Here is a 16,329-nt window from a genome sequence, read left to right as displayed (position 1 = left end):
AACTTTACATCCACTTTTTATTAATTTTATAATAATGTGCATTTATTTAAAATATTTTATATTTTTTGGCACACTTTTAATAGGTACTCTAGGTTGTTAGAAATATGTACATGTTTTTAAACATATTTGTATGGGTAACAAGTTAAAGGGCTACTTTGTCTTTAAAATTCTTTACTGCAAATTCCCTTACTGCAATTAATTTAATTCGTTGCACTTGATTAATTTAATAAGTGATGTCACGTTATTTAAAACAAATGTAATGTCACTCTATTATTTTCTGAAGAAGTTTGCCTAGGAAGGCATTCGAAAAGCGCTTCAATAAATTTGTCAAATAAGTTGGGATTTTTTGCTTTGGCGTGGATTCTACACTGACAGTGTTGGATTGTGGATATTTTAACTGTTTGGTTCACTCTACGGTTTTCCCTTTGTGTTTTATTAGCATCAGTTAAGAGGTTTCCCTAACTCTTGACCTCCAAAAATGAAAAAAAAAAAGGGCCAAAACAATGACTATGATAAAATGAATGTTACTAGTGCTTCATATGAAGCATTTTATCACAGTCATCATTGCCTTGGCTCTGTTTTTTTTTTTCATCTTCTGTGGTTTTGCTTCTGCAGTGTTGGGCCTCAGAGCACCCCTGGGGGGTCTTATTTCCACAATAACACACATCCTGTCGGGCATTATTGCTTGCTTACATAATGATGATATAAGGTACATGCTGCCACTTATCATCTCTTTGTGCATCAGTTCATTTTCTTTTTTTTTTCCATAACAAATCTTTATTGTTATATTATTTTCAAACACAAATAAGAACAAAAATAATATATATTCACAAATCAAGCATTAACTAATATCACTAATAACCACACTCTATATACAATATTTACAAGAATGCTTCCATGTAATACAATTAAATATAAAAAAGCATAAGAATAAATGCAAGTAATAGACAGTTGATTACTAAATTCTCTCCACACACATAAATAATTATTAATATTTCCAAGTTGAAAATACTATGCTAGTATAATATTAAAAATCTGTTCCCAAATTTTTGGATTATTAACATTTTTATTTTGTGGGTTTAATAGTAATTTATGAGCCAATATATGTTTTGTCGCTAGAACTCTAAAGTTCTGCTATGAAGTTTTAGATGGGTCTAACCAATTTGAAGCTATATAAAGCTTCATTAATAGAAAAATATTAATATATATAATAATTTGTGATTTAGGGATCTCTCTCGGGGGAATATGCAGAATCATAAATTTCCATGATAACGTTGTACTCTGGTAACCCACCTTTTGAAGTTGGATCTTAAGGGAATTCCAAAGTTTGAAAATGCATTTACAACTCCAGAACATATGAAGAAGATCAGCTGGTTGATTCTTACAGTATGGACAAGTTGGTGAATTTTTGGGATTAAATTTATGCAGGGTAAGATGTGTATAATATGCATTGTTCCAAATCATCAACTGGGTATATATTAATTTTTGAAGAGAAGTGGAGAGCATCAGTTCATATTCAAATTCAGACTATAAAGGACATGTCTGTATTTGATGACATATGTAAAAACATTCACATTTAAACATTACATTTATAGTATTAGAAACCACATAGTACTACTACTAGTCAGCACAATATTTAGCTATTATTCAAGCTCTCTTCTGCTCACCACAAATGCATGCAGATAGTGGAAATTATGTTCAATTTAGTATGTTGAATCAATGCATCTGTACTTTACCTTCTCTTTAGGTCAAATCTGAATGTAAGCTATTTTCATACTTTATAATTCTCTCCATGTGTAAAATCTATACACTTGCTTTCATAGGTTCATAGGTAGGTACTAGGCTATCGACCCAAGGGCCTATGTAAGCCTAGCCAGCAAGGTACCATAGCTTACGCCACACAAGAAAGTTATTTTCCTGTGCTACCGTCCAGCAGAGACACAGAAGTGATCCCCAGGGTGCATTTCCTATTTCCCATCCACTCATCAAGATTTTTCTTGAAGAGTGCTAATGAAGAACTTTGCTTGACATAGATGGGTAGCTTGCATGAAGGCTGTCAGAGAGAATCTTGTTCAACTGAGTCAACTATATTGTTTAACAAACGAAAGCTAGCTGGGAAATAAATTACTTAGAGCACACCTCTCAACCTTTTACCATAAGAAATCTGGATAGAGCCAAAAATAATGACTGGGATAAAGGCTGAAAATCAGGGACAGATTTTAAATATTTTTCTCACAAAATTAGAAAGTTGATGAAATAGCATTTGCATTAGCATGCATTTTCTCAAGGATTAGAAGAGTAAAACTTAAACATCTGGCATTATTTAGTGAATTCAATCTTCAATAATTTGAGAGAAAACCACAAATTTTATTAAGAGATAAAAATATGAGGCAAAAATCTGGACATTCTGTGTAAATCTGGATAGCTAAAAGGTATGACAGGATATGGAAGACTTGAGCAACATTTATTTGATGACATATGCAAACAGATTCAAATCTGAAGGTTACATTTACAATATTAGAAATCATGTGATGTCACTGCTTGTCACTACAACATGTTGACAGATAATTTCTTATGCTTTCTTGCATTTTACCAAACCTACAGCAAATGGTTCTTTGGCTATGAGCAAAGTAAACAGCAAACACATGATTAATGTCTTTGGCAATTAAAGTGTAGGGTAGGCATAGGGTTTGATTCCTCTCGGTCTACAATTGCAAACTGTGTGAGTTTGAGCAAGGGACATAAGCTTGATTAAACATTAGGCCTGGGATCCTTCAGAAAACAGATACTTGTGCCTGGTTGGCTAATACATGTAATAAATAAAAATATATATTTGTAGAGTGTCCTTTGACTTACTGTTCATAACAATTATATAAATCCTCTTTTGCAGTCAAGTATTTTAGAACAAAAGCAAACAATTTTGTGAGAACCAAATATTTACTTACTCTGTGTACTTATAAGTCCACTGATCTTTAGATTCTTCCTTTTGAAATAGCTGAGGGATCCAGTCTTTGCTCAATCCCTTCAGCTCACGTGCAGCTTTTCTCTGAGCATCTTCCAAAACAAACTTTTCTTGTGTTGCCTTGTGTTGGTCTTTTGCATTTATTGCACTTGTCACATGTTGCCATAACCTAAAATATAGCATGAATAAGAACAATCAGGGGATTTCTTTGCCAAATTATCTCTATAGGTCTGCCTTTACAACTGAACATAGAAATATACAGAGTAATGGTGGTCAAAAGCTGCTGAACTTATCAGGTCTGCCAGATTCTATAGCTTTAACAAGTTCTGCAGGTTCTGGTTCAGTTTAGTCTTCACATTTTCCTGATTCCTAGCACTCTATTTCTGTCTCGTGAATCCTTCATAGCCCCTAATCTGTCCTTGTCCTCCCTGGTTCTCATAGTTACTATTGTTTTGTTAAAAGTAATTATTCATTTTTCCTTGTACACCACCAAAATCTAATTTCTTCTCAAAGTCTTTCTAGTTAACTGTCTTCTCACATAAAAATGTCTGCCTGCTACATTGACTGTAAGCACTACAGAGATCTCTCCTTCTCTGTTCTCAGCTGCAGGCTATACTCTTAAACCCGTTAACCTCTTTCTTATGAGTGTTTTGTTCGTGGCTTGTGTCCATACTGAGAAGGTGTCTTCAGGGTTAGAGCCCAAGTGAAACTGTTTCACTAGTGAGTTGTGGAATTGCATTATCTGCTCTTTTGTTAGCTAGAAGTGTTATGCAGTCTGTTGAAACACAGATTATCAAGTGGGTTTAAAGGCTCAGAGGGTACCCTTGCAGCAGTGCAAGGCTTTTGCCTTCCACATATTTAGGAAGAAATGGAAGCCCCTGCAGGTACGGCAATTGCACGGCTCCAAAAATCCAAGTTGCAATAAAAAATATCAGAGAGCCAGCAAACTGTAGCGTTTGAGTATTTATTCACTTAAGTGGTTAAATAGCCTTATACCATGAAAAAGGAAACATAAACAGACCAGTTTCGGCTATACAAAGTACATAGCCTTCATCAGTGTTAAAAAAACAGTAATACAATTGCTTCCTTTTATAATGTGACCCATGAGTGAATCCTCGGCTAATTAGTCCATCACAAATGCTCATTAAGCCCTGGTGGGAATAAACCACTTAACTTTATAATCCATTTCTTTTCTTTATTATTCAATATTTGGTGCCATCCCATTTTGTTTGACCTGTTGCCAGTAATTTTATCAATCACCATATATCTGAAAAGTGCATTTGTGTATCCCAGTGAATGTTTATATAGTGCATTGGTAATTTTCTTTGTTCTAATGTAACTACAATGATCCGATATTTTGAGTCTAAGGGGTCGAGAGGTCTGTCCAAAATAAAATGCAGAACAGGTACAAGTGGCAAGGTAGATCACCCAATCTGTCCTGCAATTAGCAAAGAATGAGATGTCAAACATGTTTACAGCATTTTTACTTGTAAATTGTTTGGATTTCATGACTTTGCCACAATAAGTACAGTAACCACAGGGGATGGAGCCCATAAGTAAATTACCCGTTAAGGTAGTTTGTGTTGAATCATCCTTGTTCCTGAGAGCATGTTTATAATGGCTGAAGTGTGATCCTAAATACTTACCTCTTCTAAAGGAAAAATAGCACCTCTACTGAAGGAAATCTGAGAGTTTATTATCCGCTAGAAGAATATTCCAGTGCCTGCAGACACTATTTAACAGCACATCAGTATTTCTTCCATATGTGGTAACTAGACGAATCTTAGATTCATCTGCTGGTTCCTTCTCCTTGTATCTCAAAAGCTCTTTCCTATCAAGTGTAGCCACCCAATTCCTGGCATTATATATGTTTCCCATTTTGTAACCCCTATCCTTGACTCTGATGGTAAGATCCTCCTTATAATGCTCTTAAGTGGCATTATGTGAGCTTATACGCTTTATCCGCATTAACTGGGATTTGGGAATGTTCCTGCAGATGTGTGGTGGATGGAAGCTGGAGGCATGAAGGAGAGAGTTATATTGAGGATATTTGCAGTAGACCTCAGATTCCAGTGCATGGTCATTATTCCTGGTAATTAGGACATCCAAAAACATAATCCCATTAATGTTATAATTAACTGTGAAATGTATGCCTCATTTATTTTTGTTGAGGTACCCCACAAATTCCATAAGATATTCTACATCTGATCTCCATACTAGCTAGCAATCATCTAGATAATGTCTCCAGATGTCAAGCTCCTCTAAGTAGATATTATGTGTATTATCATAAATCATTTGTTCTTCTAGATGGACCATGAAGAGGTCAGCATAAATGGGACAAAAGAAGCCCCCATGGCCGTGCCTTGGACCTACACATAACATTTATTTTGGTAATAAAATACGTTCTTAATTAGAACATGTTCCACAAGGCAGATCAAGAAGGTATTAAACCCTGGTTGATACATTTCTGACTTATAAAGCCAGTATTCTAATGCTTCCAAGCCCGCCCAATGAGGAATATTGGTGTATAGTGCAGAGATAGCTAGAGTACACAGTAGCCAGTTCGGTTCCAACTGCATTTCAGAGATCACTTGAAGAAATTCCATGGTATCCTGTATGCTGGACCGAACCCATTTCAATAATGGCTGTAGATTTTTCGTAAGGAATTGTGAGAGTGGCTTGGTAATGGAGCCCTTGCCTGAGACAATGGGCCTACCTGGTGGTTGATGAAGATCCTTATGTATCTTGGGGAGAAAATAGATGTATTGGATCATTGCATCAGACACTGTCAGATGGTAAAGAGTAGTGTCAGTAATAATTCCCTCATCCCTGGCAGACTCCAAAAATTGGTCTGTTTGTTTCTTGAACCTAAATGTTGGGTCCAATGGCATGCATGTATAGTATCGCCCATCATTTAGTTGTCTACCAGCTTCCATATTGTATTGCTGCAATTGCATTGCAACAAACGAATATAGACCCAAATAAAGTCCGCATACCACATCCTTGCAAGTTATAGGTCTCCCTCCATGACCCAGGAAGTCCATATCATGTACTTGAATATAATAGAGACACTCCCCATTCAACCTAACACAATATTCTTGGGTGACTGTAGCTAGCCCAACATTAACTGGGAACCATACACAACCTCAAACCTGCAGGCTCAGAGATTCCTGGACTTTGTTAACAATAAACACACTTGAACACCACGTCTCTACACCTACCAGGGGCACAGATATCCTTGACCTGGTCCTCAAAAACTATAGGGTAAGATATACGCCCCCTAGTGTGAAGTCCTCATTGCTCACATCTGACCACAAAGTTGTCTCCTTTGAAATAAGTATTAAGTCTGGTATCCCCAGCTAACCCAAGAACATTTAAAAAGAATTCCAAAGCTAACTAACTCATACTAAGTGATGGTCTAACAAAATTTCAACCCAAAGAACTAAGCTGCCTATGCAGAATTGTTCAAAACAACAATAGTTGAGTAAGTACCTTTATAAACCAACAAAGCTTTCAGGTTGAGAAACCCTTTTTCAATGTATTACAATAGGTATATTAAAAACGCCCATATATATGTTAAAAAACAATCATGTGACCTGCAACCATCATCACATGATCATTGTCAATATGAAAACATTTTACCAACATTCAAAATAGTAGTAACATTTATTGTAATACATTGAAAAAGGGTTTCTCAACCTGAAAGCTTTGTTGGTTTATAAAGGTACTTACTCAACTATTGTTGTTTTGGATTTTATCTACTACGTTTCAGTGCTGTGTTTTGCCTTAGTATGCAGAATTGTTCACAGATATCCTGTAAAATTATGTAAATAGCTGCATACAGACAGCTGGATCTACCCAAAATAATCCTAGGACAACCTCCAAAAACAAGCCACCCCAGTGGAAGCCCAGTACATATAGACTGTATAATAAAATAAAGAAAATAATGTCCGCAAACAGGAAGGGCGTTGCCCAGCAAGGTAAAAATTCCTTCATCAGCTTGAGCAAGCAACTCAGGGGACTAATCAAATCCACCAAAGTTAAATCTGAAATAAAAATAGCCTCCCAATCTAAGGGCAACCATAAGTTTTTTTTCAGTTATGTACATCAGCTTGAAGGCAACACCCAAAATTGTGCTGATCTAATAGTGAATGGAACCACCTATATGGAGCCATAGGATATAGCAAATCTGCTGACCAATAAAACTGGCACCAATTTTACTTCCCATTAGCCCCAGCCACTCCCCCAGAAAATACCCTCCACCATTTTTCTATCAATTATCACTAGAGAGCATCCATCACTGCGCTCTCTAAGTCCAAGGACACTGCTTCAATGGGCACTGACAATATCCCAGAATGCCTCTTGAATAGCATGACATAACTTGTCAGGTCTACTAGAATCTCTGTTTAACCATAGCTTCCAGACAGGCTTCATGCTAAATGAGTGGAAGGCTGCAATATTTATCCCGCTACACAAAGGGGGGGGGGCATGGACTTGAGGAAATATAGACCTTTAAGTCTGACTAATCTCATATGCAAAACCATGGAAAGAATCATCATGTGATACGATAAACAATGACATAGAAAACCTACAGACACTGTAGCCTACCCAATTTGGTTTCGTCAAAGGCAGGTCATGCCTACTTAACTTGCTGGACTTCTCCAAGAAGGTCACAAAAGTTATGGATGAGGGCAAAACAGTGCGCACTGCCTGCCGTGACCTGGCCAAGGTGTTCAACACAATTCCTCACTCGAGCATTGCAGATCAACTTAGAAATTAGGTATACACCCATATGTCACCTGATGGATAGTCAGCTGCCTCACTGATAGGACACAAAAAGTCATGATAGGGGAATACACCTTCACAAAGAGGCCAATCACTAGTGATGCTCTGCAAGGATCAATGCTGTGGCCTTTTCTTTTTGGCATCAGCTTCAATGAAGTCAAGTCAAATGTCAAGGGAGTATGGCTGACCAAGTTTGCGGTTGATGGCAAACTAAGCGTGGTCACTGAATCTTCTAAAGACACAAACACCTTTCAAGAGGACATGACACAGAAAAAGTAATTGGTGCCAAATAAATGCATAATAGTACCCTTTAGAAAAATGGTCACCCCTGGAAACTGCAACATTGATAACACATCCCTAAAAGTAGACCCATTGGTCATGGATCTGGCAATGCATGTTGACAACCTGAATTTTGACCACCGTGTTTCTACTGTGGTGAGAAAATCATTCTATGTTGTGCAATTTATAAGTAAGAGCATGGCATCCCATGAATGCTTGATGTGTACAAACCTATATCATAAAATTACTTGAGGTATTGACAATGTCAGCAACATTTTGGTAAACTTGGCCAGGCTTAAAATGGCTCTTGGGTGGATAGACCTATGAACCTATTAAGACTAACTACAGAAACCTGGTACTGCTAAAAGTAACGTTATTCTGAGAAATTAATTTTTATAATGCTCCAAAAATAAAACAAGTTATATGTTTGTGTGTGTGGATGTATGTGCAGGGGTATCAATCCTCCATAGCACCCTCTCCTACATAATTAATTACTCTGAAATGGCAACTTGCTGTAATTGTTTATTCATCTAGTAGGATCCTGAGACTCATTCTCTACATGGGGAATAGGAAAGGTTCTGTCCTAAGTGCATATACTTTTTCCTTGAAGTATTCAAAACAGGATTTTCATTATATTCCCACTTTAAGAGATCCCAGTTTTGAATAACATGTTATGCAAAGCAGGAATCAGCAAAATGTTCTGCTATACTAAACCTGCCAATAGCATCACTATGTAAGCAAGTGACATTCATCTGATATTTTTAACAGCTGTATTACTTATAGAGCTTTTAATTTTTTTGTCAACTAGGTCACAGAGCTAATCCCATGTGGACCAGTTCAGTAAAACAAGAACAGGGAAAAATGCAATAGCTAAAGGAATACTTCAGAGTAGCCAATTCAACAAATATGTTTGGGAGGTGGGAGGGAACTGGCATACCCAGAGAAAACGTATACGGAGAAGGAAGAAAATATAAACTATACAAAGTTATCAATGCTATTAGTACCTGATATTGTCTAGTTTTGGTCAAAGGAACAGAACAGAAACTCTGAAATGTTGAAATAAACTTGTTACAATGACTCCTACTTTGAAATATCATAATGTGCACTTCAGGTTGATGCTAGTCAACAATGGGTTGGTGCAGGATTACTGCAGGAAGATAAACCAGTAGGAAAGGGATTAAGAGATCTGACAGAGGCAGAAACAAGATATTTATAGCTTGGGAAATAAATATTAGGAATTGTCTTAGTTGCCAAAACATGAATTTTTTTGTTTTGAAAGAATGTGCATGCAAGTTTGTAGTCTTCTTGTGGTGAGAATTTGTACTTTTCCTGCTGCTATGAAATCTTGGAGTTGATAGATATAAACTGTAAGGGGTATGTGAGGTACAGTCAGGCTTACCCCTTGTATAAAATTGATTTTAACCTTTTTTGAGTTTTAATATTTTGAGATCAATGTTTATTTTTTTTAGTTTGAAAATATTTTTCAAAAATGCCCCAATATAATCATAAACAAACACTATATATGTGTGTATATATATATATATATATATATATATATATATATATATATATATATATATATGTATATGTGTATACATGGGTCTACCTGTTATTATCGAATTTACACTTTACTGAAACTGAATCCAATGAGATCAGTATGTTGAAAACTCATTTTTTCAAACTTCCACTTTACCAACACTCAAAATACTGAAAAAAGCAAGTGTTGAGATGAGGCACGACTTCCGACACTATTGCCATTCTTCCCAAATAAATTATTTAGAACTGTGTTCGTTTCCCAATCTCCAATGAAATGTGCAAAATGTATTACATTCTCTTTTTGTGATTAAACTTATTTCAGTGAAGGAGCAACTACGGATGTTGCACAGCACTTGGAGCTTCTGAATACAGATCATGGTACAATGAAGATCACGAAAATCATCATTTCCCATACTGTAGTGAGATCTCGAAGTTGGTATGTATAATTTGCAGGGGTTGTAGGGGCTGCATGAGGGGCTTGCTCCCCTGCAAGAATGTAAAAAGAGGTAAGGTTTTTAGTTCAAATATTATTTAATTTGTGGAGTTTTTTAACCTTGAAATAAGTTTCAGCATACTGATATTTTGTTGTAATGAATCACCAGTGTTTTCGTCTCGGCGCTTTTACTCTCGGTAATGTGTAAGTTTGTTTATTAGAGGTAGACCCGTATACATATATATATATATATATCTATGGGTCAACTGAAGTTGGTCAACATCTGTTTACCTGACAAAATGTTTTGGACTGAACAGATGATCAACAGTTGTGTGAGTTTGTGCAGTTCTCTGGGTAGGGAAATATGCCCTTTTCCTGAGACTGCCCGATCTTGGAATTAGTATAGATATAATTAGTAGGGGGTGTGGGGGCACAGGTGAGTCTTTCTCCCACAAAAAATATTTTTTTATTTTTTTTTTATATTAAGTTTTGCATGCAATGAGATTGTCACTTGGCGGATGCTTATTAGCATGCCAACAATGGCAAAGTCAGCATTTTGCTGTTGACTTTGTAAACATCTAGATTTGGGTGTTTAGTTCAATTTTAGTACAGCTACACACGCACACACACTCATATAAGCTTGTGATATATTGAGTAGAAATGTCAGAAGAGACTAAATAACTGATTTAGAACTGTTACAATGATAAATATTTTTTTCACAATTAAAATTCTATCAAAGATTTAATATTATATGACATTCTGAGACTTCTGTGGATGGATGTTGGAATTGCTTTATTTCGATATAAAGATAGTTATTATTTTAATCTGTTATTCCAAGTATCCTAAAGATGGACAGTGATGCAGTACTGTGAGTCATGCTGTGATAACCAACATTAAATCTATTTCTGATAGACAGGGAGCACCTGATAAAGCTGCATCTAAATAAAGTCCACAGTTCACTAGTTGTGAGTTTCCTGATTTTGCAAAAAATTGGAAGCTCAGGCACAGTAAAGCTAGTCCACAATATGAATAAAGCAACAGATTAAGTGGAGAGAATTGTGGGAAAAATGAAAAATGTGATGTATTGTGAGGATTCTTTACAATCCGATAGTTGTCTGTCAATGACGCACTATTAAAATTCACCATTTCAAATTTTAGTGCTTTTACCAGCAAAATTATTGTTGGGCAGATTTCTAAAAGCTAAGCCAATTAAATTATTTTTCATTAAAATCATAAGAATGTAAAAAGCTAAGCTAATTAAAGTCCATTTCATTAAAATCATAAGAATGTAACTGACTTACCAAAGAAAATGCAACTCATCTTAAATTGTCAGGTCAGAAATTCAAGAAATTTATCAGTGCTGAAGCAGAAAGACTAATGATGTACATAGATTTTGTGATACGTACACAAGAGTCATAACCTAGCAACAGTTATCTGAGAAGACGAAGAGCTGAGAAAATACTACGGAAGAGTTCCAGGTTCGCAGATACATCGGAGAAGTAGGAAGCATTAATTCAAGATGTTGAGCATTACCTTGAAAAGTTATAGTGCAACCAAAAAATAGTCTTAGCATGTTCTACGAGAGAAAATAGTCTTATTTCTGCAACTTGCTGCAGCAGAAACTCAACGAAGTGAAAATAAAAGAGGCATTACTGTTATAGTTCTGAACATTTCTCAAAATATTCAAGCTATTCAAGAGGAATTTCTAGAGAGTTCGGCAGAAGAGAAACAAGTTCTATCCAAACTATTTTCAATATATGGTGGACATTTAAAAATAACAGAAAAGGTATAATGTACAGAGACTGTCTAATATGTAAAGCAATTTTCAAGTTTTCTGAATATTTTGATATTATTGCTGTTATTCCTTCAAGTTGAAATACTGCTTGATTCTTAACCTGATGTGCACAACATGACATACTCGTTTAGCAATAGTATGATAGCATATATTACATATATTTAGAATTACATACTGATTGTATTTATTAAAACATTTCTTTTCAAGAAAAGGAGATGTAACCTATCCCTCCACAATTGCTTTTCCCCCATTTCTGCACATGGGGTTGGGGTGTCACTTCAACATTGGCAATCATCTAGAGCCGAGGTTTACAGGTTGGCTAGACCTGACACAGTGGGTTGTAACCTATATAGTGATTTATATAGCTGTTATAGCTTTAGGTAGAATTAGTAATTAGGCTGCTTATGTGCATGTGTGTGTGACAGTGATGTGATCCCTCATAATCAGCTTGTCTAAGTAAAGCTTCAGATGAGAATTCAGCTTGTGTCTTATCTTCATCACTCAACCACTACTAACAATGCTTGAACAGAAACAGCATATGTATATGAAAACATGGAATTCTAAACATTGTGACTACAAACAGACTATAGCTTTAAGCACGTTTCTTTTCTCCCGCTACTGTGGATGGCGATTACAACTGCTCTCCTGCAGTGTTTTTGTTGCTGTTTGTATTTACTGTGTCCAATGAATGAACTAAAGGCACATTTCTAAGCTCCCTTAACATTACTTGCTGTTTCCTAATCATTTTCATCATTTTATCTTCCTTAATCAATTAAGGATTGTAATTAATTGTAAGTTATTCTGGCCATGTCCTATTATAAACAGAAGGGTATTCACTTGCTTCCTATCCAGAGTCCAGTAGTACCTCAGTGGCAGAAATGTAAGGTTGCAGGAAGTTCCGTTTTTACAGTCTCATGAGAACAGCAAAACTTCACCATTCACTGCTTGTTATATAAAAATATTTCACAGGAAGTGCTTAATCTTTGTATTCTAGTAGATATTACAGGAATTTTAAATAAAGGAAACCATATCACCAACTACATATTATACAAAAATATTAGCAGGTACTCTCATACTGTACATTATAAATGACATAATCTGTAAAGAACATATATGAGTCTTGCCTGCAGATTCAGTTTCCCAAAATAGCTATCCTATGAAATCACATTGCCCATTTGTGGCCTCGTAACGTCCCCTCTTTTTATGAAGACACAACAAACACAGTTTGAGAGCACTGACTCTTTTCACCCCACTGCTCCCCTCCTCTCTTATGATGTCACACAGTTCAGACCGCTTCTGAAATTCCTCTTTATCGCTTTTTTTTTTCTTTATGTACACTTTTGTACTCATTAGTACATTCCCTAATTCATGTGAATATTCAAGTACAACATCATCTTATTTTTCTTGAAAGCTATTTTGTCACTATTTATTGTTTTTTGACACTTTCTTAGTGGACCATAGTTATTGTTCTGTCCCTCGTTTACTTGTCTACTATAAATATTTATTACTTCATGAAAGACTCCTTTCAGACCACATTGTCATATAATAAAGAGCTCATACATATGTGTAGCTTCACTTTATAACTGCAGTCATACGGAATAATACTATTTGCTGATGACAGTATCAGAGCATTTTCAATGTCTTTCCATCATGATTTCATACATCCTATACCAATGGTAAGTAATATGCCTAACATTTCCTTTTCTATGTTCAGACTTTACCTGTGTATGGGCTGCCATCCTGAACACCATTACACCAAGTACTTGCTCCTGATATGTACTAGCCAGTTCTTGGAAAACTAAAATAGCAGCATAGAACCATACATAATACTTTCCTCTATGCAGGAGAAAGAGGTGTACTAATGTGGGGGTAGACTGTAAGGTCTGCTCTGGGTGCATACAATATGGGAGTGTTGCCTTTGTTTGTAATCCAGAGCCAGATCCTTTAAAGAAGACTGTTCTTCTTTAAGAACACCCTCTGTGTATGTGTGTCCCTGTGTAAGTCAGTGCACATAACCTATTGCTCACTTATTCCGTGTTTAAATACAACACTTGTCATCACTACTCCTGTGACTCCATGGGACTAGAAGTGGATTAAAGGGAGTGTGCATGTGTAGTTAGGGATGGCAGGTTAGTTGATTTCCTCAGATTCAGACTCTGCACCTTGTTACATGAAACAAGAGACTGAATCCTCCACATCAACAACCAAACTAGGTTTTGGTGCATTTGCAAGGAACTGTTAGCTTCAGTGCACAACTTCAGTGCATTTTCGAGGAATTGTGAACTTCAAGGGAAGAAAAGTTGGGTTTATATTACAAGATCGAATATTTAGGTTATCGAATACCTAAACATCGAACTTGTAATATCGAAAGCAAAAAACAGCGAGCATCTGATTTAATGAAGGGAAAGATTTCCCTTGGCAGTTTGCCAGATTTTGCCATTTTGTGTACTGTAGAGTGATCTTGGAGTTGGTATACTTAGGGGGGGGGGTGTAAAGTTATTTTTTTTTTTTTTTATTATTGTGGCCAACAGAAGTCTTTCCATGTGCCATTCATGGTTTTTAGGTTCGATATTACAAGTTCATTGTTTAGGTGTTCAAAATCGATCTTGTAATATAGACCCAAGAAGTTTACTGCTGCTCATGCTAAGTCTGTTTTCAATGTGCAACTGTTTTGCTTAACAAATGGTAATAGCACAATAGGTGGCAAACATGTTTTTTTGATGCAGAAGGCTGTGGGTTCTTCTACCACAGCATGTAGATGGATTGCTGATACTGTATGTACTTTAAAGGAGAGGGGTGCTGCAGTCCTGGTTATGTCCTCCTTTGGATGAGATGCTTAGTAACTATGAAGCTGTTGTCAGTTTGCCATCCATTCCCTGTTGCAATATTACCAGCTTACCCTTATTTAAACATAGGCCACTTATTCTTCAAAGGCAGCAGGCACTCAATTTGTAGATGAAACACTGAAACATAAAGTTATCTGCTAGCAGCAACCTCTTCATTAGCTACAGATCTTTAATGTGGAATTACTCAAATGACTTTTACTTTTGCACAGACTGTACATATTGAGTGATATTGGTGGACTGTAATGACAGACGTTTGAGTGGCATTTTATGGTTGAAATGTTCTGAAATGGGCAGCTTTATCATTAAGTAGTCATACATTTTGTTTCACTGCTTACTGGAAAAATGTTCAAAACTACAAATTTAAAACACATCCTAACAAATGGTGCTATATTATGCAAGGAATATAATTTAATAGAATCAGGAGACTCAAACAACACATGCATGCATTGCATGGTCCTCAAAATGTCTGCAAAGGGCCCATGGCTTGAAAACAGCTTAATGGTAAACTTTATCTGCCTCTGGTCAGATGCATTTTCTTTGAATGTGGTTTTCAATATTGTTTCAATGAATTTGAGTTTCAGAGGCACAGAAATGTACTCTTAATGGCAAGTCTATTTTCATTGTGATACCATACTGCTTTTTTATCAAATGTCTATCAGTGTTTGTGCTATAACATTTTAAATAAAAATTTTAAATTAAATCCAAACATCTGTAATCACTGTAGAAGTAAAGAAGAAAATATTATTCACACTGAGAGGTTTGAACAGTGTTTATTGTAACTGGGGAGAAATAGTCAAGTAATGGAACACTGTAATGGCTGTAGGGTGGTGTGTGTGTGTGTGTGTGTGTGTGTGTGTGTGTGTGTGTGTGTGTGTGTGTGTGTGTGTGTGTGTGTGGGGGGGGGTGCAATCCATTATCCTGTCTAGAGCTCCATTTGACCATGATACGGCTCTTTTAAGTAAATACTTTGTTTCTTCTTCTTGCAAGCGTTCATGTGTCCATGCATGAAAAATGGTATAGGATTGGAAGAAACACAGAAAGAAATGCACACAAGACCGGAGAGAACTGTGGTTATTTTTAAAATTAACAGCTGGATTCTATTTGTACAGTAGTACAACACAGTAGACAGTTTTGCAGTGGAAAAGTTGTTTTTTTTTTGGTGTGTTTAACAGAACCCAGCGAACTGGATTAATCACAGCAATGAATCAACCAGGGCACTGTGAAGTACTGGATCGATGGTAAGTATTTTTTGAATGTAAACATAACCAGATTTTCTTTCTTATTTTTAAAGAGGGGAGGGGGATGGTGGCTAGGATAGTGTGTGCGTGTGTTTGCATTTCTTTAATATTTTAAAGTATGTCTAGTGTGTGTGTGTGTGTGTGTGTGTGTGTGTGTGTGTGTGTGTGTGTGTGTGTGTGTGTGTGTGTGTGTGTGTGTATTCGTTTAAAAATGTTGAAACTGGATATTTATGTTTTTCTTTATGCTCTTCTGCCCTCTTTTTGTTTTGGTGGGGTGGGGCTAACCAGTTAGGCTGTGGATCAAACTAACTTGCCTTTTTACTTGCTCAGCTTAAATTCTGCCATTAAGGCTGGCAAGTGAATATCTATGTGAATAAACTGGAATATTTTAATGCTTTTTGGGGGAGAGGTTTGACCAGCTGTGCTGTGGATGAATGTAACTTGTTATTTTGTCT

The 16,329-nt window shown here is 36.2% G+C and overlaps 1 protein-coding gene across 10 annotated transcripts in view; it reads right to left on the bottom strand.

Annotated features, from left to right (window-relative positions):
- The window catches only part of OSBPL5 (oxysterol binding protein like 5), a 1,550,034-nt gene that overhangs the window by 123,382 nt on the left and 1,410,323 nt on the right, over positions 1-16,329 (bottom strand). For all 10 annotated transcript variants that reach the window (XM_044059004.1, XM_044058998.1, XM_044059002.1 and 7 more), the window contains one exon: positions 2,946-3,131. In XM_044059004.1, coding sequence (XP_043914939.1) covers positions 2,946-3,131 — 186 coding nt within the window. The remainder of the gene's footprint in view (positions 1-2,945; positions 3,132-16,329) is intronic.

Source organism: Protopterus annectens, chromosome 17.part0, assembly GCF_019279795.1.
Source record: "Protopterus annectens isolate FY-2018-M chromosome 17.part0, PAN1.0, whole genome shotgun sequence".
Taxonomy (NCBI): domain Eukaryota; kingdom Metazoa; phylum Chordata; order Ceratodontiformes; family Protopteridae; genus Protopterus; species Protopterus annectens.
Note: the sequence above shows the minus strand (reverse complement) of the source record. Positions and strands in the feature narration are given on the sequence as shown.